A 24,116-nucleotide genomic window follows, 5' to 3' on the forward strand; every position below is an offset into this window, starting at 1 on the left:
GACGGAGGCGTAGTGCGCAAAGTGATGGGTAATGAGGGAGGTGAATGACGTGAAAGGGAATGAGGGAGAGGGAGATGACGAAGGAAGGAGGTGTGTGCGAGGGAGCAGAGGGTAAGAGGGAAGTGGGTGTGAAGGAGGAGAGGTTAGGTGGGAGTCAAGGTGAGGGGGGGGGAGATGGGTAGCAAGTGTGAGGGGACGAGGGAGGTGGCTGAGTAATGACTGTAAGGTGGACAAATATAGGAAGGAGCAGTGGGTGACGTAATTATACACGGGGGAGTACACGTCACGGACACGTCATGGACACCGAGGAAACTCTGAGAGCGCCGGCGTCCTCACAGATATGGACCCCATGTAAGAAACATTACTGACACTTTATACACATATAATTGTGAAGGTTTTATAGAAAATAAAGACGGATGTGTATCTGAGAAGATGGAGACCAAGGAGGGAGAGGGGATGGAGACCAAGGAGGGAGAGTATAGCCGAGCCAGGGTGAAGGAGCTTGCTATACCACACGTGGCTAAGGGGACATGGGCACTTTGGCACCTGTGTCATTACAGGTGTTACGCCATTATCAAGACCCGTACCATCACCTCTATTTCCTCCCACCACCTCACCTCCACCTCCTCCCAGCACCTCACCTCCACCACCTTCCAGCACCTCACCTCTACTACCTTCCAGCACCTCACCTCTACCTCCTCCCAGCACCTCCCCTCTACCTCCTTCCAGCACCTCGCCTCTACCTCCTCTCAGCCCCAACCTGATCCCCCGCCCCAACACAAGTCACCTGGCGGGGGAGGAGCCCAAGAAACACACGAGCACTGACACAGGCACCAACAACTACTGAAGCAGGAGGACTGACAGTGGGTGCAGGAGGGGGGGCGAGTGGGTTGCAGGTGGGAGGGGTGAGTGGGGTGCAGGAGGGGAGGGGGGCGAGTGGGGTGCAGGAGGGGGCGAGGCTCGGAGGGGGTGTTGACGGTCCAGTGCCTCCCGGCCCACTCCACCCTCCCTTACATTAAACAACCCTCACACCACTTCCAATTGCATTTCACCTTTGTAAACATTGTGTAAAAAGACACATTGAACACTGTTTATGTAGAGCAGAGGTAAATCTGTATATTTATGTATATAGGTTAGATTAACATTTTCTAAGAACTAGAATCACGTGTGGTTGACTGTCCAATAAAACACTGAACTATATGTTCACCAGATCTCTAACCCTGTCTATGGCGGACAGAAGAACATGAATATGTCATAGGGATTATAACTGTGGCCACGTCTCTGATAGGAAAACAAACACCACTTGCCTAACATTCACCCGCTCCTAAGGCAATCCTTACTTTACCTTCTTCACCTTAATTACCTCACCCGCTCCTAAGGCAACCCTTACTTTACCTTCTTCACCTTAATTACCTCACCCGCTCCTAAGGCAACCCATACTTTACCTTCTTCACCTTAATTACCTCACCACCTCCCCCTCACACCAACATCTTTCTCGTCATATTCCCTCACTATTACCTCATTACCCTCCCTCCCTCCCTCCCTCATCACGCCCCGTCTTCCTACCTCTCACCACCGTTACTCTCATCCTACAATACAACATCACCCCCACACAACACCACCCTCCCTCCCCCCACAACACCATCCTCCGTCCCCCACAACAACACCCCAACACCATCCTCCGTCCCCCACAACAACACCCCAACACCGTCCCTCACCCAAAACAACTCCCCTCCCTCTCCCCCACAACACCCCTTCTTCCCCCCCACAACACCCCCTTCTCCCCCCCCCCCACAACACCCCCTTCTCCCCCCCCACAACACCACCCTCCCTCTCCTACAAGCCGTCCAGAAGCCCCACTAGGCCCTCCAGCAGGGTTTACCCCCCCCCCCTCCCCCACAACACCACCCTCCCCGTCACCCATGACGTGACTTCACACCACAATAAAACCTTCTTTTTTTGGAGTAAAAAGGAAGGAGAGGCATAGGTGAAGGGAAGTATAGAAATGGGGAATACAGTGAGAGGTATGAAAGCAGGCAGGCTGTCCGCCTTGCTGACACCATGTGTGGGTGTTGGCAGCTAAGCTAAGCTGGCTCCCTCTTGTCAGGGAGCTGTGAGTATGGTTCTTCACATGTGTTTCACCATATATGGATGTCTTTAGATGAATACTGTGTAGCATTCATATATACACACTCCGATGCTTCCACACATGTTGCTCTGTTTAAGGCTCTTTGTTTTATTATTATTATTTATTGAGTAGTTCATATATACACATATATCGTGTGTGTAGTGTCGTGACGGTGTATGTATGGGGGAAGGATATCTGGTCAGTATTACTGTGGGGCGGGATTTGCATCTAGTGATTCGAGGCTCTTGGGCCACCAGCTGTGGGAGCGGGGCGTCTCATCTTGGGCCACCAGCTGTGGGAGCGGGGCGTCTCATCTTGGGCCACCAGCTGTGGGAGCGGGGCGTCTCATCTTGGGCCACCAGCTGTGGGAGCGGGGCGTTTCATCTTGGGCCACCAGCTGTGGGAGCGGGGCGTCTCATTTAGGGCCACCAGCTGTGGGAGCGGGGCGTCTCATCTTGGGTCACCAGCTGTGGGAGTGGGGCATCTCATCTTCGGTTGCCAGCTGTGGGAGCGGGGCGTCTCGTCTTGGGCCACCAGCTGTGGAAGCGGGGCGTCTCATCTTGGGACACCAGCTGTGGGAGCGGGGCGTCTCATCTTGGACCACCAGCTGTGGGAGCGGGGCGTCTCATCTTGGACCACCAGCTGTGGGAGTGGGGCGTCTTACAATGCTAACCAGCATATATACATTTTCTTCTGTCCTCCATGGACAGGGTTAGAGATGTGTTAAACATATAGTTCAAGGGTTTATTGAACAATCAACCACAGAAGGTGATTCGGTGCTTTTAAAATGCTAAGCTAACCTACATACGTAAATACATAGATACACAGATTTACGTATGCCCTACATAAAGTGTTCGATGTGTCTTTTACATAGTGTCATTAATGTGCATTTACAAAGGTGAAATGTAATTCCGATCCCTCCTCTAATAACATCAGAGAAGAACCCGGATGCGACCCAATAGGGCCGTAACATAGAGCTTCTGTGATTTTGTCATAGTGGTTGAGTAACTGTGACAGATAGGATCTGCCTGCTCTAAATCCATGTTGTCCTGGGTTGTGCAATTCATTATTTTCCATAAAACTAGAAATTTGATTCCTAATAACTGTTTCAAAATCTTTTATTATGTGTGATGTTAGTGCAACTGGTCTATAATTTTTTGCCAAGACTTTACTCTCCCCCTTGTGCAGAGGAGCTACATCTGCTGATTTAAGTACAGTTAATATCTCCCTCGTATCCAGGCTCTTTCTCCGTATTATGCTGAGCGCTCGCGCTACTGGTACTTTACATTTCATCGTGAATATTGAACTCCACGAGTCAGGCCCAGGAACTGAGTGTATGGGCATATTGTCAATTTCTCTTTCAAAGTCTTCCGAGTTCGTGTTAATATCCGTTATATTATCTGCAGCTTGAATGTCATTCATAAAGAAGCTGTCTGGATCATCAACTTTCATGTTGTTTATTGGTGTGCTAAACATAGCCTCATACTGGCTTCTTAGAATTTCACTAATCTCTTTGTTGTCCTCTGTGTACGTACCTTCAGTTGTTATTAAAGGTCCAATACTGGTCGAGGATTTTGATTTTGCGTATGTGAAAAAATATTTCGGATTTTTCCTTATCTCTTGTATAGCTTTCTGTTTCAATTCCATTTCCTCAGACTCATATGATCGCTTCAACGTTTGTTCTATTTCTTCGATCTCCCTGTTTAGGTTTATTTTCTTTTCTTGTGATAGTCGTGTCTGCCGAAGCATTTCCGTTATTTTTTCCTTCCCCCTGTACAGTCGTCTGCGTTCTCTTTCTAGAGTGGTCCTCTTTCTGGCCCTCCTCACAGGCACGTGCTTCAAGCAGACCTTGTAAGCTTCAGCTGTCAGTTGAGCTATTCCCTGTGTGGGAGTTTTGTCGCTTAAGACAGTCACCCATTGAATGTTTGCAAGGTCTACATTTATTTTTTCCCAGTCGAAACTCTTATTGTTGAAATTGAATTGATTGAATACCCCTTCTCGCTTGTTGGGTCTCGTAGACCTACTACCGTTATTTATGCTAGTTCGCACTTCAATGAGCTTATGGTCTGAGTATGTAGTATCTGAGATTGTAATGTCTCGGATTAGTTCATCATTGTGAATAACAAGTCTAGTGTGTTTTCGTTCCTAGTTGGTTCTGTAATATGTTGATTGAACGAGAATTTGTCACGCCCTACCCCACACCCTGTTACTCCTCCCCACTATTAATGTATATTTATACAAAACATGTATAAATAGAATGTATATTATATTTAGATGCTCAATGTATATATTTCCCATACTTGCTGGCAGGAGACTGAAAGGTGACGGACCTCTGGTGTTTATCTGGTGTTCTCTAACTGTGCCCAAGGTGCCTCGCTCTCTATTGTATTGATTTTAAATTTCCTACTATATCTCACTCCAATATGTTTAGTTCCATTGCGCAAGTTTGGAATATGACTTTCCAGTATTTCGCGTGTTTATATTATGAGATCCTCTCTCATCACTCCAAGAAGTACAATTTGAATTCTTTCATGTGGTCCAGTAGTTTAAGTTTCACCGATTCTTCGAGCATAGTGAAGGATTTGTGTACACGTTCGTGTTCTGCTACCTTCCTGCCTTGGTAGTGGATCTGAGGACCATGCAATATCCCATTCGAGATATCACAAGTCCTCTGAAGAATTCCATCACTGATGTGACATCCATTGTTTTTAATGTTCTTATAATCCACCATATTGCTTTCCTAGCTGTTCACACGATGGCACCGCTCCTGTGCCAGGTAAGTTACGGGCTCACCATAGCCCGTGCTACTTAGAACTTGTTCCGAGTAGCTGAATCTATAACAACATCCTAGCTGTTGGCATGTTGGCTTGTTGTGCTCCCTAACCATTCGGTCTTCAGACATTATTCCAAGATCTTTGACTTATACATTCCTCACTATGACAATATCTAAGTCTTTTATCCTCCACTACTTTTCAGGTTTTCGTTGTTTCCGTAACTTGTATTAACATTCACAGTCGTACTGTTTTCTGCAGCTTTCTATAACCCAGGATGTCAGCTTGAGTCACAAGACGTGTTCATAAACATATCTCCTTATTCAGAGCTTCACAGTTGGTGGAGAACTTACAGCCACAGTCATCCAGGTAGTGCCAGACACACAGTCATCCATGTAGAGCCAGCCACAGTAATCCATGTAGAGCCAGCCACAGTCATCCATGTAGAGCCAGCCACAGTCATCCATGCAGTGCCAGACACAGTCATCCATGCAGTGCCAGACACAGTCATCCATGCAGTGCCAGCCACACAGTCATCCATGCAGTGCCAGCCACACAGTCATCCATGTAGTGCCAGCCACACAGTCATCCATACAGTGCCAGCCACTGGCATAAACACGACGAGCCTGATATAAGTGACGTAGGGAAGGCATCTTACATAGTACTGGCTATAGTATAGGAGAATGAGTGTGAGGGTGGATGAGGGATGGTCTCCTGGCTCGGGGCCAGAGACGCCTATGTTTACACCACACCCCAGAGGACGTCACCGTGACACATGTGTCAGATGAGAGAGAGATGCCAGACACGTAACACACATGACACGAGGAAGAAGCATACAGGTGCTCCATGCACAATACCGCGTGTCCCGTGTAATTCACAAACGTCACATGCACAAATCCCGCTCAAGCGTCACGCCACGCATGCATATATGGCTTGGAGTCACGGCAGGAACGCATCATGTCAACACAACACTGGTAATATTAGCGCGCATGCAGGTCAACACTGTGCAGAATAACCACACGAGTCCTAATTAACACTGGTTTACACATCATTACAAAATACTGAAAATGATAAGGTTAAAAATAAATCAAAAGTAAAATAAGACAGTTTAATGTAACCAAAAACAGGTAAACATAAATAGAGATGTGTGAGATATTGCGATGAGCAGCCAGTCATGACGGCGCCCTGCAGAGGGGTGCAGGAGACACACAGGTGTACACACACAGGTGTATACACACACACATAGTAGTACACACTCACACAGGTGCACACACACACGACACCCAACTGACCTGGGCAGGAGGAGTGAGGAAGGTAATGACGAGGCTACCATGACACCACTCGTAGGTCGCTCCCTGAGACCAGTCCCAGGTCCCCTTCTCACCCCTCTCCTCTCTCTTCTGTCTCTCCTCTTCCTCTTCCTTCTTCCACACTTCTACTTGCTTCCTCCACTTCTCTTCCTCCTTCGCAAGCCTTTCCTCCTCTTCTTTCTTCCTCCTCCTTTTCTCCTCTTCTTTTTCCTTTTGTCTTTTCTTGTATATATCTTTGAGCCGTTTTCTCTCTAGCGCGTCGATGCTGAAGTTGTGATAGATATATGAGGCCAGGTGAGCCGGCCCCAACACCAGACCTCACTCCCTCATAAACATAGAGAACACATCACCCAGCACCAGACCTCACTCCCTCATAAACATAGAGAACACATCACCCAGCACCAGACCTCACTCCCTCATAAACAGAGAACACATCATTAAACACTAACCACACATACTAAATGACAAAGAAACAATGAGAGCAGGGACTGGGGCCAGGACGGTGGCTCACACATGGAAACTAAACTTTAAATGAGAGAGATATAACAAGTATTTTTTCAGAGGCTCACGACTCTTCAATCCCTGGCAAGAAATTTAAGAAATGTGGCTGAAACACCAGTGGAATCTTTCAAGAGAGAACTCGACGAGTTTGTGTTGGGTTAGAGGATCATGCCGGCTGTGTGGACACGCGGGCCGTCACGGTATCACTACAGACACCCTACAGATACATTTATTGTAAGTGTAAGGGTCATTAGTGCGAGAAATATGATCAACATGTGCGGTGCGGCACTTGCCACCGGTGGAAGCATTTGTATTACAGGGATATATTTAACCAAAACCTTTACCGGCGTAGGTCCGCCTTCACTGGTTAAAGGTTTACACACCTGACTGGTTGATCAACTAGAGTAACAAGAAAGTTTACACTGAACAGTTCAAGAGAACACGACCACCAACACATAACAAAAAGCTTATCAGGATGATAATATTCACCCATTAATGTTCACCATCCGTCATAACAAGATAAACAAAACATTTAAGCTTGGAGTGTGGGTTGGTGGGTGGGAGCAGAGAGCAGGTGCTGTGATGTGAGCCCAGGTAGGCCAACTTACCAACACCAAAGGATAAGATTACCAGCTCGAGAGTAGTGCTTACACACATTCGCCAGAGACAGCCAAAAAGCATTTTCAACTCCCACGTTTTGTGAGCCTTCCGGATGTTGAATCTATTTACATGACTCATGCTAATGAAGAGGTAAGCACGGAACAAAGGCGGACTTCAAGAAATAATTACACAAGTTCCTGCGCCTGGCTTGGCGACTAAAACAACTCCCAGAACCGCATCCAGCTGGTGCAGAAGTACCAGACCAACCGGGTTGAAGTGGATATGAGGGGCCCCCAAGCCGCCCCAAGCATCACCTTCATGGATCGAGTTACCACAAGTCAAGCCTGGCTCCTGGCAGGGCTTGAGGAATATATATATATATATATACAAGATCTCTGGAAACCCTCTACGTAAATTCCAAGTAAAACGTGAACACTCAACACGTCCTGTATTCCCCAGGCTGACCTACACACACATGGTAGGCTGACCTACACACACATGGTAGGCTGACCTACACACACATGGTAGGCTGACCTACACACACATGGTAGGCTGACCTACACACACATGGTAGGCTGACCTACACACACATGGTAGGCTGACCTACACACACATGGTAGGCTGACCTACACACACATGGTAGGCTGACCTACACACACATGGTAGGCTGACCTACACACACATGGTAGGCTGACCTACACACACATGGTAGGCTGACCTACACACACATGGTAGGCTGACCTACACACACATGGTAGGCTGACCTACACACACATGGTAGGCTGACCTACACACACATGGTAGGCTGACCTACACACACATGGTAGGCTGACCTACACACACATGGTAGGCTGACCTACACACACATGGTAGGCTGACCAACACACATGGTAGGCTGACCAACACACACATGGTAGGCTAACCAACACACACATGGTAGGCTAACCAACACACACATGGTAGGCTGACCAACACACACATGGTAGGCTGACCAACACACACATGGTAGGCTGACCAACGCACACATGGTAGGCTGACCAACACACACATGGTAGGCTGACCAACACACACATGGTAGGCTGACCAACACACACATGGTAGACTGACCAACACACACATGGTAGGCTGACCTACACACACATGGTAGGCTGACCAACACACATGGTAGGCTGACCAACACACACATGGTAGGCTGACCAACGCACACATGGTAGACTGACCAACACACACATGGTAGGCTGACCAACACACACATGGTAGGCTGACCTACACACACATGGTAGGCTGACCAACAAAACTTTATCACTATATTTACCCTGTGGGGAATATTTACCCTGTGGAGGATATTTACCCTGTGGGGGATATTTACCCTTTGGAGGATATTTACCCTGTGGGGGATATTTACCCTGTGGGGGATATTTACCCTGTGGGGGATATTTACCCTGAGGGGGATATTACCCTGTGAAGGATGTTACCCTGTGAAGGATGTTACCCTGTGAGGGATATTACTCTGTGGGGGGATATTACCCTGTGGGGGATGTTACCCTGTGAAGGATGTTACCCTATAGGGGATGGTTACCCTGTGGGGGATGGTTACCCTGTGAAGGATGTTACCATGTGGGGGATGTTACCCTGTGGGGGATGTTACCCTGTGAAGGATGTTACTCTGTGGGGGATGTTACCCTGTGGGGGATGGTTACCCTGTGGGGGATGGTTACCCTGTGGGGGATGTTACCCTGTGGGGGATATTACCCTGTGGGGGATGGTTACCCTGTGGGGGATATTACCCTGTGGGGGATGTTACCCTGTGGGGGATGTTAGCCAGGGTCATACCTCTTGGTGGTGTTGAAGGGTGGCCGCGGGGAGGAGAGCGGGGACGGTGCAGGTCGGACAGTGAGCCAGGAGTACACGTCCAGTTCCTCCCGCATAACACGTCCAGACCTCACCATGGCCGCCCTGCTCTACATGCTCCGCTGACCCTTTACCCCCTGGAACCTTCGCTCCGTGGCGCTCTTCCCTCGTCTTCTGCTGCACAGCTCAAGAGTCTTCTGCTTTACACTCGGCTGTTGTAGGACTGTCCGGTTACGTACAGTCAACACGTCTGAGAACATTTTGTGGAACTGCCTCCATCAATGCCTCCTGTGTGGCTGCCTCGTCAACTCCAGCTATAGGGTAACCCCTTCAACCTGCTGCAGGGCTAACTGGAAGGATTCCCCTCCCCACCCCCACTACTCGTCCTCGTGACCGCCAATGGCCAAGTCTTGGGCGTCGTAACAATGTCGTAACTTTGCGATTGAGAAATGCCTTTTCGAGAAACAATTGTATAGTTTACGAAGACATCAACCTCTTGTGACAGCTTCAGACATCGTAGTGGCTGCGTGCAGCATCTGGCGTGACGTTTGCGCGTGTTGGGGGCGAGATATGGAGAGCGTGTGTGTAGGATCGACCGGCGTATAATTTGAGGAGGGGAGCGCTAGTGACGGGGCGGGGCGAGGCGGGTATATCCGAGAAAGACCACAGTTGTAGAGCTACTGAAGCGGCGGTCGTCCAGGACACCTCACCGCCTCCCTCGCTGCTTGTTGCGTCATCCCCAGTGTGACCTGCGCACCACCATCCTTGGCTCCACCTAGTCCAGCGCTCACCCCCAACATTCAGGGGTGACCTGCCATGATCCTTGGTGACGTTCACTGTCTGAGAATGGACTGAAATTACATAGTTTAACTGTAGCCCAAAATGGCGTATGACTATGTAGTGACACATCAAAACCCACAGTCACTTGAAGCAGCCAGCAGAGGTCCCCGAAGCTGACCTGTCACCAGATCCACCACAGCAACAGTAATCTTCCTCGCCAGCGCCTGACCTAGTGGGATGCTAGCTAGCTAGAGCTGGCACTCCAGATCAGGGACTACTTAAGACAACATTAATACCTTTCATACCGCAGCAGAGCACAGAGCCACTCCCTTCAACCATTAACAGAGTCAACTTCTCACCAACACTTACCATGTTCTCCTTCTCAGACTCGCCCTTCTTCTTCTTCCTCTTCTTCTTCTTCTTCTCGCCATCTTCGGATTTCTTCTTTTTCTTCTTTTCAGCGCTGGTGGCATTGACCCCGTTCGAAGTGGGAGCGCGCTTTCCGCCCTCCTCAGTGCGAGCCTCGCCCTCCTGCGGGCACAAGGTCACCAGGTCACACAACAATCATGTCACAAAGCCACCTAGTCACAAGGTCATCACGACAGGTGAGGGATTCGCCATTATACTCCCAGGTTACTGATGACTGAATTCAAGTGTCAAGGTCACCGAGTCGTCAGGCAAGTGTTAAACACTAAATAATGTCGGGGTCACGTTCGTTCCAGCTCAGGGCCGTATCAGGTCGAGGTCACTACATACTTACCTCAAGGTCATGCCACAAGAGGTCAAGAGGTCACGGCGTCACATTTGTCGCGTCGACAGGATGTCACAAAGTCATTAGACGACTAGATCATAACCACCAGGTTAGTGTCACTAGATCACCAGGTTACTGTCACTAGATCACCAGGTTAGTGTCACTAGATCACCAGGTTACTGTCACTAGATCACCAGGTTACTGTCCCTAGATCACCAGGTTACTGTCACTAGATCACCAGGTTACTGTCACTAGATCACCAGGTTACTGTCACTAGATCACCAGGTTACTGTCCCTAGATCACCAGGTTACTGTCACTAGATCACCAGGTTACTGTCACTAGATCACCAGGTCACTGTCACTAGATCACCAGGTTACTGTCTCTAGATCACCAGGTCACTGTCACTAGATCACCAGGTCACTGTCACTAGATCACCAGGTTACTGTCCCTAGATCACCAGGTCACTGTCACTAGATCACCAGGTTACTGTCACTAGATCACCAGGTTACTGTCACTAGATCACCAGGTTACTGTCACTAGATCACCAGGTCACTGTCACTAGATCACCAGGTTACTGTCCCTAGATCACCAGGTCACTGTCACTAGATCACCAGGTCACTGTCACTAGATCACCAGGTTACTGTCTCTAGATCATCAGGTTACTGTCTCTAGATCACCAAGTTACTGTCCCTAAATCACCAGGTCACTGTCCCTAGATCACCAAGTTACTGTCACTAGATCACCAGGTTACTCTCACTAGATCACCAGGTTACTCTCACTAGATCGCCAGGTCACTAGATCACCAGGTCACTAGATCACCAGGTCACTAGGTCACCAGGTTACAAGAAGTGAACAAAGGGAGTGGAGTGAGAAGTGGTGAGAGTGGCGTCGTCACTAAGGTGTCCAATACGTCAGGAATCTGAACACTTGTGCCTAGTCAGTTGAAGGCTTAGAGGCGGAGCCCAAGAGCTCAGGCTCAGCTAACTCAAGCACAATCAGTTTGGTAGACGGGACACCACCAGTGTAGCTCTCATCCTGTAACTACACTTAGGTAGTTATTAGATCGTAAAACCTATACCTTGGCCATTCAATCAGCAATTCCAAAAATCAGTTAGTACTTAGTTATTCACTCAATAAACTAGTGTGAGATTTAGACCCGTGTCCCAGCTGGTGCACGGTGCAGAGGCTGGTGGTATGGTCAGGGACCACCAGGACCACTAGAGACGCTCCACAAGACCACTAGAGGCGCTCCCAATGGTTTTGACCACTCACGCTAACTGATAATAGATCAATCATATCAAAAGGTTGCCAACAACAGAGGTTGGCGGTGGAGTCGAAGGTGAAGGTGGACTAGCTTGGCGGGGATGACGGAATGGTGGAGTAGGGTGGTGGAGTTGTGAAGGTAATGGGTGGAGATGGAGATGGGGTGGAGGGTAGATGGTCAGAGACCGGACCGCGGGGACCTTGACCCCCGGAATCAACACAAGGTAACGGCAAGGTAGAATAGGGGGTAAGGAACTATCTGAAGAAAACGGTAAGTCATTACGACTATATAGCACTGGGAAGGGGTCAGGATAAGGATTTGGGTTGGCATGGGGGGGGGGGAGGAAGGAATGGTGCCCAACCACTTAGACTGTCGGAGATTGAACACCGACCTGAATGAAGCATGACCGTCGCTCTACTGTCCTGCCCAAGTGGTTGGGTTGGGAGGGTTGTGTGGGTTGAAGGTTGTGTGGGGTGTGTGGGTTGAGGGGTGTGTGGGGTACATGAAGGGGGGTGGTGGTGGGTGAGGGGCCGCGCTACGCACCATGGCAGGCTGGTCTACGTGTTCACCCTCGCCAGTCTGCTCCTCGCCGCCCTGGTCCTTGAGGCGAGGAGCACCTTCCAGCTTGTCCTCGTCGCCACCATCATCGTCGGACTTTCTTAGAGGACCACGTCGGCCCCCTGCCTCCTCCTCCTCCTCCTCCTCTTCGTGTCTGGGGAAATATCTACGACGTGAACCTCCATGGTGGTCGTCCTGGTGTTGGTGTCCCCAGAGGTCGTCGCCGTCGTCGTCACCGCGGGAGAGATCCACCTGTACGCGACAGGCCGGGGTCATCACAACACAGTTAGTACAAAACATCAAAACACAAGTGTAGGTCTACCTACCAGGTTCCTTCAGTGCCATTGTTCACACTCCGGCTACCTTGTCTGAGCGCCTTGGCGGCTGTTAACACATCTTAAGTGAGCACATTATAAACTCAAGAACACTAAGCGTTGTCAACACAAGTTTAGCTTCAAGTTATACTGGTGCACACCGTTGTCACAGCTGCACACCGTTGTCACAGCTGCACACCGTTGTCACAGCTGCACACCGTTGTCACAGCTGCACACCGTTGTCACAGCTGCACACCGTTGCCACAGCTGCACACCGTTGTCACAGCTGCACACCGTTGTTACAGCTGCACAACGTTGCCACAGCTGCACACCGTTGTCACAGCTGCACACCGTTGTCACAGCTGCACAAGGCCGCTGCCTCAACCCAAGTATTACGCTCAAGTTTTAAAAACTACATCTTCAAGCAATTATTGAGTAATCAGTTAAACATTTGTCAGAAAATAAAAGCTCTAGAAAATAATATAATTAAGAATTAAAACAAACTTATATATATATATAACTTAAATAACTAAATTATTTAATTATGGAAGAATTGTGGAGGCAATAAATAAGAGAAAATAAACTATAAAGGCAATACATAATAAAGGAAATAAATAATATTTAAATAAACAAGTCAAACAACAAAGAAGCAGGTAGTGAGCTGTGGACTGAAAGTGACAGGTACAGAGTAATTAATGCTGAAGACATAACGGCATAAGTGACACACAGAAATCACAATTGCGTGATGCATCATATGAACAAATCTCGGACGCAGGTTCGAATCCTCGTCACGGCCCTTGTGGATTTGTTCATTCGGTATAAGTGACTCCTGTGCCTCAATCTGACGAGCTTTGTGTGTAACTGGAGCCAGCGGTGCGTGCCGTCATCCAGGGAGGTGGCGGCACGCACCCTGCCCAACAGTGAAGCTGTCAACAGTGTTTGAAGCACAACCCTGTGATATAATGCCGTAAGGTGACAGGCAAGGGGTCTGGAGCAGTACCTGGGCAATGTCTCCTTCAGTCAACTTGTCCCTGCTCATAACTCACTCACCAACTTCTTCTAATATATATCATGCTTTACCTGGTGGTAACTACCTCCTACTGATGTAGCCGTGCTTTACATAATGTCAACTAGATCCACCCGGAGCAAGGTAGCGCTCCCTGGCATTACCGCACCTTATGGTGTTAACTAGCTTTACTTGGTAATGTTATCCATGATTTGGAGTCAAGTAGCTGCTTGAGGTGGTGATTACAACGTGGAGTAACGAGTAACGATTAACGTTACTCGCATATGTTGCTGCCACCTTTTAGCTTGGGTACACTAGTGTGTGGTGGGCTGGTTTCTGTTGACACTATGACTGTGCCAAGCTGTCTACCTTCACACTTGAGTATTGGCAGTGCCAGGTTGACAGCTCCCAGAAATAGCAGGCAGGAAGCGCCAGCATGCTGCCACTTATGGATAAGTGTGTGAATAACGTCCTGCAACACATGCAAGTTTACGATTCTAGAGTTTACAGAGATATTGAAATTGCATGCCACAACTTACCTGGAGCTTTAAGCTAAGTGGAGGGTTGGGTATGGAAATTAAAGAGAGAGTTGAGAGGACGAGAGAGGGAGGTGTATAGCATGCATGGCCGCAGAGAGGCAGTGTGGGCAAAACAATTAAGAACAACACTTACGTTAAAATCACTACCGGAAAGGATGTCGTCGCCACTACTAGCACCACCCAAGTGCATCGTGGCCGTCAACTCCTCACCACCACCACCACTGGCTGGGCTGTCACCGTCCCACTGGTCATCACCCAAACCAACCTTCATATCACCAGCGTTAGAGTATACACCATCACACACGCTGTTAGTAACACTCAGGGAAAGGGCTCCCAGGGACTCTACAGATGGGGTCGAAGGCATCAAAGGGGAGGAAGGGGATTCAGGAGAGATGTTGATATCTTGGGATGATGAGGGGTACTCCTGAGAAATGCTGACGTCTTGGGAGGAGGAATGAGAACTGGTGAAAGAGATAATATCTGCTTGGGTAAGCTCGGTTTGCAAAGGTTCAGTGTGTTGCTCATATTCTACCGAAGATGCTGTTCTTGTGATCTTGTCAAAGGATAATGACTCTTCCGTGGCAAAACTATCAGAAAGGTTATCATCAGCTTGTATCAGTAATTCAGCCTGCCAGTGGCCTGCCCCTTGAGTGTCATCGTACGTATTGTGCCCATCAGCATCGTCCTGAATCACAGCACAGTCGGACGTGTATGAGTCAGAGGTTCGGCAGATATCGGCCGAGCTCTCTGACAACTCTAACTGCTCCTCCGATCCAGAGTGTGAGTATGTCGGAACGTCAAGCAATTCACTCGTATCGGTAAGTCCCAGGGGCGGTGGCGGCGACTGACTCTCTGTGTGATTAACATGACTAATCTCAATGTCTTGTTCTGCTACATAAGTTGTAGCATCGTCTCGTTGTGGTGACTCAGGCGCTTCTAAATTCTGAAGAGCTAACAAAGGCTGTGTGTCATCTTGAGCAACAGTGAGATCCTCCTCTTCCACTATAAGCAGAGTGTTCTCCACAGCAGTAGTGGCATGCTGCTGGCTATATGGAGATGACAGATCTTCAATAAGCAAAAGCTGACTAGTGTCTCCGACAAAGGCCCCCTTCCTAGGAGGTTCCGGGGCACAGTGGGTTGGTGACCCTGGCAGGTCTGAAGAAGACTCCAAAGAGTCCGGGTTACTGAAATCGTCAAGTTTAGTTGGGGAAAGAATGTCTATACCACTTTCCTCGTCAGCCTGGCTTGGAGTGTCCTTCAGGGGATCAAAGCTCGTGAGTGAGTCTAAACTGAGGGCAGGACCGTGCGGGGCCAATATGGGCTCTATGGAGTCGCAACTGAGGAGGGAATGGAGAGCTGGGGAAACGGGGGGTTCGAGGGAGTCAGGCTGCAAAAGTCTGACACTAAGTTCTGCTTCAATTAGTTCTTGGAGGGAAGGGGCAGCGCCCCCAGGGGAGGCCTTGGTGGCCGTCAGGGGCAGGTTAGTGTTGACAGCAAACTCGAGGGAGTCGGCATCCACTTGATTATTACTTACGGCGACGTCGTCTGCTGACTCAACGTCGGACATGGCGGAACCTGTAACCCAAAGAGAATGCTGTTAGTGAGGCCAGTCTCAGCAACATAACAAGAACAGTGAGGCTCCGGTGGAACAATACAGAAGCACAGAAAGCACAACCATCACCACTCCCCCAACAATCTCCTCTCTTATCCCTCTGTCCTCCCACCACCCCCACCAACCCACTTTTCCCCGCCACCACCCCCAACAACCCACTTCTCCCAACCACCACCCCAACAACCCCCCTCCCCTACCCCTCAGCACCCTCCTGCCCTTTGTGGTAGATTAATGCTAAACATACCTTTCCGATGGAACGAAGAGCTTGTATGGTGTGGTGATGCTGTGAAGGCAGGGGAATTGGGAGTCCCCTGGCTCCTGTGGTTGTGACCCTCGCCAGGACCAGAGTGACGTCTCTCACACGAACCAACTCCATCACCTGGCACTTGGTCGTCTTCACTACTGCCATCGGCACAAGTGTCTGCACTCGTGACGCCAGGATTGGCACTTCTTTCACTGTCAGTGCATGTGTTATAACTGGCCTTGTGTACATGTGTGGAGTAGTGGCCACCGCCCCCACACCTGTTACTGGCCACCACACATCCTGGGTCACCACTCTCAGGTGTGAAGGACTCTCTCCTCCCCTCATCACATACGCCCTCTGCTGCACCACTCTCCGCTGCACCACTCTCCGCTGCTCCACTCTCCGCTGCACCACTCTCCGCTGCTCCACTCTCCGCTGCACCACTCTCCGCTGCACCACTCTCCGCTGCTCCACTCTCCGCTGCACCACTCTCCGCTGCTCCACTCTCTGCTGCACCACTCTCCGCTGCTCCACTCTCCGCTGCACCACTCTCCGCTGCACCACTCTCCGCTGCTCCACTCTCCGCTGCACCACTCTCCGCTGCTCCACTCTCCACTGCACCACTCTCCGCTGCTCCACTCTCCGCTGCACCACTCTCCGCTGCTCCACTCTCCGCTGCACCACTCTCCACTGCAACACTCTCCGCTGCAACACTCTCCGCTGCTCCACTCTCCGCTGCACCACTCTCCGCTGCACCACTCTCCGCTGCAACACTCTCCGCTGCTCCACTCTCCGCTGCACCACTCTCCGCTGCACCACTCTCCGCTGCTCCACTCTCCGCTGCTCCACTCTCCGCTGTACCACTCTCCGCTGCACCACTCTCCGCTGCACCACTCTCCGCTGCAACACTCTCCGCTGCTCCACTCTCCGCTGCACCACTCTCCGCTGCACCACTCTCCGCTGCAACACTCTCCGCTGCACCACTCTCCGCTGCACCACTCTCCGCTGCTCCACTCTCCGCTGCACCACTCTCCGCTGCACCACTCTCCGCTGCACCACTCTCCGCTGCTCCACTCTCCGCTGCACCACTCTCTGCTGCACCACTCTTCTCTCTGCAGTCAATCTCTATCTGTTCCTTGTCATACTGAGCAAGAGGATGCTGCTCATCCTGGTTGAGCTGCCAGGGAGAGGCAGAGTCTCTGGCACCAGACACACAGGCTTGCTCCTCGCTTCTCCACTGCCGCCAGAAGTCCTCCTCGTCATCTAAGGGGCTCCCACTTCCCTTGAGAGACTCGCCTGTCTTTCCCTCGGTGACCTGAGCCGCTATGAAAACCTTAGCTATTTCTTCGTCCACTTCTTCTTCTTCACCATAATCAATGAGAATTTCTGGGACTTCACAGCAGTCTAAACTATCAGGCAAGTCGACACCAGCGGTCTTTCCTAAGGAAACTTCAGCCATGTTACCTTCATTTTTGGTTGGATCATTACACAGATTACTGCTTTGATTCCTAGTTCTTTCAGACTTGAAATCCTGTTGTAATTCAGCGACATCAGGTCCTAAATCCTTACAATTAGCTTCCAATTTTTCACTTTCTATGTGCGATGAAGTTTTGGAAACTTTTCCCATTTTAAAAGGTAAAATATAATGTTTGCCATTGAGAACCTGACCATCAATATCTGTAGCAGTGTTACTGCTGCATTTTTTCTTCAACAGAACTTTCCTCTGAAATTTCGATTGATTGATATTTTTAAAATGCAAACGTTTTCCAACTTGGCGTTTTGTGCCAAGTGCCATGTCCTGGTCGCTTTGCTCTCTCAGTTTTCGTTGTATAATACAGAATGCAGAGCTCACAGACCCCCCGCCATCCCCATCAAACTTTTTGTTGGATAAATTTTCTAGCTTTTTATCGTTGGATGATTCAGGAGCTCCCTTTTTCTTTTTTGCTCCAAGGCCGCCGAAGTGAAAAAACTTTTTAGACGAAGCCGCTGCCTCTTCTGGTGCCGTCTCTTTCTCGTTCCTTTTTGGGAAACTGAATAGGCTCTTTTTAGTCTTCTCTAGATCTGTGGGTTGTGCTTCCGAATTGACAGGCTCCTCAACCACGGTAGAGGTGCCAGCCACACCCGAAGAAGATGGAGTGACCCGAGTAGTGCCTTCAGTCTCGCCCGTCTCTTGAACCATGACATATTCCCCTTCTACCTCACCCTCGTCTTCATCTTCCTCGTAGTCATCCTCATATTCGTAGTCATCTTCATAATCTTCCTCATAGTCATACTCGTCATCCTCTTCACCCACATTATAGGCTTCCTCTTCAAGCTGGCTGAGAAACTTGTTCCTGACGTATTCACGATATTCCTCTTCATTTTCAAATTCTATGTCTTCATCAACTCCCTCTTTTAAAAGTCTCTCCTCCTCTTCCGTGAGGGCATGGGGCATGGCGAGATAGTCATCAAAACTAGTCTCTTTATTTTCCCAAGGCTGCTCAGTTTCCTCATGTTCCAGCTCCTGAAGTTCCCGTAGCTCCTGTTCTGTCAAACCCGCTGGCATCTCTAAGAACCGTCCCAAGTCCTGACGCTCAGCTTGGTGAACAAGCTCCCGCTCCTTCACAGCCTCATCTAGCTCCCGCTGCTCCTGGTCTGTAAGCGTCGGCGGCATTGCCATAAACTTTTCCATGTCGAGTTCCTTAGCATCGTCATTTTCAGCCAAATACATCTGAAGTTCCGTCTCTTCTTCTTTCGTCAGAGTTGTTGGCACTGATGTATATTTCGTTAAAAGAGGGTGCACTGCAGCGTCCTCTGCCATATCTTCAGTCTCTACAGTCAACTCAGCCTCAGCCATTAAGGAGTCCAGAGGGTCTTTACGTCTCTGAGGTTTCACCAGCAAGTCCGCAACCTCTGCCAAGTAGTCATCTGTGTCATCTATAGGAGGTATGACTGGGCTCTCGAGCAGTTCATGCATATCTTCAATGTCTGACACTTCGATCTCAACGTCTTCTTCCATGTTGTCATCAACATCTACCTCCATAACATCTTCAATATCTTCTTCCATAATTTCTGCTGAAGATGTAGCTAAGATAAGGTCTTCATCGCCCACTTCTATTAGAGATTCTACAACACCACGTTCTTTGACACTAGGTAAGTCTTCATTGTTTGTCCAATCTCCAGCTTGTGATAGAGTGACCTCTAACTCCTCCATTTCTTCATCTCTCATTCCTGCTTCATACTCTCCAGCAAGCTCCTCCGTCATAATTTGATCACTCGCCTCCTCTTGCTTCATTTCATCCTCCTGCTTCTCCATCTCTATTTCTTCTTCAGTACTATTGGCTTCTCCTTTTTTCCCAGCTGAAGGTTCGTCAGTGACTGTGTCATACGCCACATTATGCACTGCATCCCTAGATGTACAAGTGCCCCAGCTTGCCCAGAAGGAATTAGCAGCATCATCATCTAAAAGTTTCCGGTGAGGCTGACCACCCATGACAGTATCCCCTGCGTCACAGTCACTGGGTTCACTTTGTGTGTCATGAGTCTGGTCAACCCTTGAGCCTTTAGAGTAATGCTCAATGTCTGGGGTGGGAGCTCTGGCTTCATCTAACAAATTCTCTTTCTTGTCTGTATTGGACCACATATCATCAAGGCTCATTCCTTGTACATATTTCATTGTTTTTGTATCAGCCACTGGTAGAAATTCATCAGTAGATGAAGGCATTTCCAATGATTCACATTTTTCACTGCTTGTTGTAACTGTTGGATCAGCCCCACCTAGATCCTCTCCTATTATTTTATCCTCAACTACATTAGTTATCCTCTCTTTCTTCCCCGATTCAAAGGCCTCTTTATATTCCTGATTGATGTCATTTTCTTGTAACTCATCCTCAACTCTATCCTCTAATGGTACTTTCAGTTTTTCTACCTCATCCACCATTCCTATGTCTGGAAGCTGCTGTTCTTCTCGTAGGTCTTGTTCTATCACTACCTTTGGTGGTAAAGCTTCCTCAAATTCTTGCTTATCAGTTGTTGCTTCTGTTGGAATTTCTTCATGTACTCCTATCATCTTTTCTTCTGACTCGTGTTTCTTTACCACTGCCTCTACTGATGCTTCCTTAGGTAATCCTTCAGACTCCAGCTCTGGTTCTTCCTTATTTACAACTATTTCTAAGGGTGCTTCTTCAAGTAATCCTTCAGACTCCAGCTCTGGTTCTTGCTTGTTTACAACTGATTCTATGGGAGCTTCTTCAAGTAATCCTTCAGACTCCAGCTCTGGTTCTTGCTTGTTTACAACTGATTCTATGGGAGCTTCTTCAAGTAATCCTTCAGACTCCAGCTCTGGTTCTTCCTTATTTACAACTGCCTCTAAGGGTGCTTCTTCAAGTAATCCTTCAGACTCCAGGTCTGGTTCTTGCTTGTTTACAACTGATTCTATGGGAGCTTCTTCAAGTAATCCTTCAGACTCCAGCTCTGGTTCTTGCTTGTTTACAACTGATTCTATGGGAGCTTCTTCAAGTAATCCTTCAGACTCCAGCTCTGGTTCTTGCGTATTTACAATTGCCTCTAAGGGTGCTTCTTCAGGTAGTTCTTTGGACTCTAGTTCTAGCTCTTGTTTATTTACAACTGCCTCCAAGGCTGATTCTTCAGATAATCCTTTTAACTCGAGTTCTGGTTCTTGCTCATTTACAACTATCTCTAAGGGTGCTATTTTAGACATTACTTCAGAAAGGTCTTCTGACTTTTGCTCTGTTTCTTGCTTATTAGCATCTGTCTCAAAGAGCAATATTTCAGGCAATACTTCATGTAATGCTTCAGACTTTTGTATTGTCTCAAAGGGTGATTCCATTTCAATGGTTTCTGTCATTTTGTGTTCTTCAGCATTTACCTCAGTCAACAACTTTACCTCCTCAGGTATGGCATTTCCATCAGGTGTAAACTTCAGTTTCTCCTGTGATCTAGTGTCATCGTTATCACTCTCAGCGGGACCTGTCTCCTCTTCTTCAGACGTGTCCCTGTCCACTACGACCCCGCTAAATTTAATAGTGACACATGAACGCGGAAAGGACCCTACCTTTCCTTGTGACGTTATGGTGGGAGGAATGGCAGCCTGGGTGGCACCTGTAGTTAGCTCTTTAGTTTCTCTAATGCTTTCATCTGCACGTTTATGCTCATCTTCAACCGTCATGTCTTTCCTCTCCTCTGCTGACTGATCTTTAATGTCAGATACTTCATCAATAGTTATAACATCCTCCTCCATTCCTTGGCTTTCTGTGCCCATAAGACTCATCTCACCTTCCTGTCGAAATATTATATCTTCCTGTGATATTGCTGCAGCATTATCCGCAATTGCTGTACTTTTATCAAATATAGGTTCTGTTTGCTCAACTCTAGCTTCACTATGGAGTTCACGTCGCTCTATAGTCTCACGAATTTTGTCCTCTGCTTTAGCCTCCACATAAACGTCCTCTACTTCCATCAGTTCCAGTGTTTCAGTTTTGTTTGACGCGTTGATGGAGCCACTGTGTTCCAGTCCTAAGGCTGGTGTGTCTGACGGGTCCACATCGGATGACTCGGAGATGTCATTAAATTGACGACGATCATCCTCACTTTCCTCGTCTTCAATAAGAATAAAAATACGGTTTTTATCATAGCCCTCGGTGTCGATGTCTTGAAATTCTTCAAGTTCTGTCTCGATATCTCTAGCTTCCAGTATACATCCCAGGTCGTCATTCTCACTGGCTTCTGTGATCGACCTCTTTGCATCATGGAATATTTCTCTCTCTACAACAACCTTTGTTTGATCTCTGGCAAGATCAATTTTACTTTCAGAGTCGTCCTCGTCCTCCTCCATGCGAGACAAGTACTCCTCCAGTCGGTTACCAAGCTTGACAGTGAATTCTTCAGTAGGCACTTGGCTTCTTTCGCCAGCTTCCTCAGGCTCGAACTTGGAGGCGTATCTTTCAACAATCTCCTCCGCCGTACCGACAAACTCTGGACCTTCTTCAAGAGATTGGTCATTTTGATCAGTCTCGGCCAGAGAATCATCATCTGTGTACCTTGCCAAGAGTGATTTCCACAGAGCGTCTTTATCGTCGCCGCTTGCAACAGCTTCATTCTCAATACTTCGTTCATCAGATACACTTTCTTTTTGTTCTTCGCAAATGTCCTGCCTGACAGCTCCTTGTTTGTTTACGATATCGGTAAGAGGTGTGCGTGGCAGGCGAGGGCGTGGTGTCGGTAGAGTGGCTGTGGGGGGTTGTGCCAACAAGTTTTCAATTCCCGGGTAACGCGTCAGTCCACCCCTCTCCCCAAATCCCCCTCTCCACCCCTCACCTTCATCTTCCTCTTCCGCCTCCACCGTCTGGAAGGCATCCCGCAGCTCACTGTCGAGAGCATCCTCCACCTCACACTCTTCTTGAACGTCAACAGTCTCCTGGTGAAGCTGCGGCTGCTGCTCCGGGTCTTCTCGGGCTGCCAGGAAAGATATGAATATCATCCATACCCATAACAGTGCATCCCGCACCTGCTGGCGCCAGTGGGAAGGACGTAACCACGCAGGCAGGAAGGGCTCGTCCCACCTAGTAAGGCGATCTAAGTTCCACTCTGAAGGCGATGGCAAACTCCACTCTGATGGTGGCGGCAGTCTCCACTCCGGCATACTCGGCCTAGGTATGTTCCAGTTGAGCATGTTGGGCATCTGTAACTCGGGTATTCTGGAGGTGCACCACTCGGGCAGCTGGGATGTCAGCGAGCCCAGCCAAGCCTTCACTTGATTCATGTTCTTTCCTTCACTCAGCTACTTCACTCAACACAGATTAACCTGGGCACCACTGACGCTTGTTACCGACCTGAGTGATGACACGCACTCGTCCACTGTTATCAGCGCTATGACACGGTGTCAGGGAACAACCGTGACCCCCCGAAGGTGAAGGCACACTGGGTCACGAACGGGGAGACCCAGGTGAGGTGAGGCGACGCGGCCGTGGTCGGAGGGCCACTGTTGGGCTTGGCACGCTAGCCACCCAAACTCCACCAGTTCAAAATAGCACGTGGCACTGCCCGATGGTTCGTGGCCCCCCCCCCCTCCTCCTACACCCAGTATCTCCCCACACCTCTGGCACGAGGCCTGCTCCCCCCCCGAACCCAGCCGCTGATGCCCCTTACACCGTGAAACATTTTCTTAAAACTGCACAAACTTACACAATGCCTCACCTTCACCACTGTGTCACCTACACAATGCCTCACCTTCACCACTGTGCCACCTACACAATGCCTCACCTTCACCACTGTGTCACCTACACAATGCCTCACCTTCACCACTGTGTCACCTACACAATGCCTCACCTTCACCACTGTGCCACCTACACAATGCCTCACCTTCACCACTGTGCCACCTACACAATGCCTCACCTTCACCACTGTGTCACCTACACAATGCCTCACCTTCACCACTGTGTCACCTACACAATGCCTCACCTTCACCACTGTGCCACCTACACAATGCCTCACCTTCACCACTGTGTCACCTACACAATGCCTCACCTTCACCACTGTGTCACCTAGACAATGCCTCACCTTCACCACTGTGCCACCTACACAATGCCTCACCTTCACCACTGTGCCACCTACACAATGCCTCACCTTCACCACTGTGTCACCTACTCAATGCCTCACCTTCACCACTGTGTCACCTAGACAATGCCTCACCTTCACCACTGTGTCACCTACACAATGCCTCACCTTCACCACTGTGCCACCTACACAATGCCTCACCTTCACCACTGTGCCACCTACACAATGCCTCACCTTCACCACTGTGCCACCTACACAATGCCTCACCTTCACCACTGTGCCACCTACACAATGCCTCACCTTCACCACTGTGTCACCTACACAATGCCTCA

At 49.1% G+C, this 24,116-nt stretch overlaps 1 protein-coding gene across 34 annotated transcripts in view; it reads right to left on the reverse strand.

Annotated features, from left to right (window-relative positions):
* The window catches only part of LOC123764935 (microtubule-associated protein futsch), a 229,995-nt gene extending 206,774 nt beyond the window's left edge, over positions 1 to 23,221 (reverse strand). For 24 of the 34 annotated variants that reach the window (XM_069333247.1, XM_069333246.1, XM_069333241.1 and 21 more), the window contains exons 1-4: positions 16,231 to 23,209; positions 15,909 to 15,949; positions 12,501 to 12,767; positions 10,311 to 10,472 (exon numbers count right to left, since the gene is read on the reverse strand). In XM_069333247.1, the coding sequence (XP_069189348.1) occupies positions 10,311 to 10,472; positions 12,501 to 12,767; positions 15,909 to 15,949; positions 16,231 to 22,990 (7,230 nt within the window). In that variant the 5' untranslated portion in view covers positions 22,991 to 23,209. Of the gene's footprint in view, positions 1 to 10,310; positions 10,473 to 12,500; positions 12,768 to 15,908; positions 15,950 to 16,230 lie in introns of all 34 variants that reach the window. The other 10 variants (XM_069333222.1, XM_069333231.1, XM_069333220.1 and 7 more) reach the window with 4 other exon arrangements.
* Between the last annotated feature and the right edge of the window lie 895 nt (positions 23,222 to 24,116).

The sequence above is a fragment of the Procambarus clarkii genome, chromosome 29 (genome assembly GCF_040958095.1).
Source record: "Procambarus clarkii isolate CNS0578487 chromosome 29, FALCON_Pclarkii_2.0, whole genome shotgun sequence".
NCBI lineage: Eukaryota > Metazoa > Arthropoda > Malacostraca > Decapoda > Cambaridae > Procambarus > Procambarus clarkii.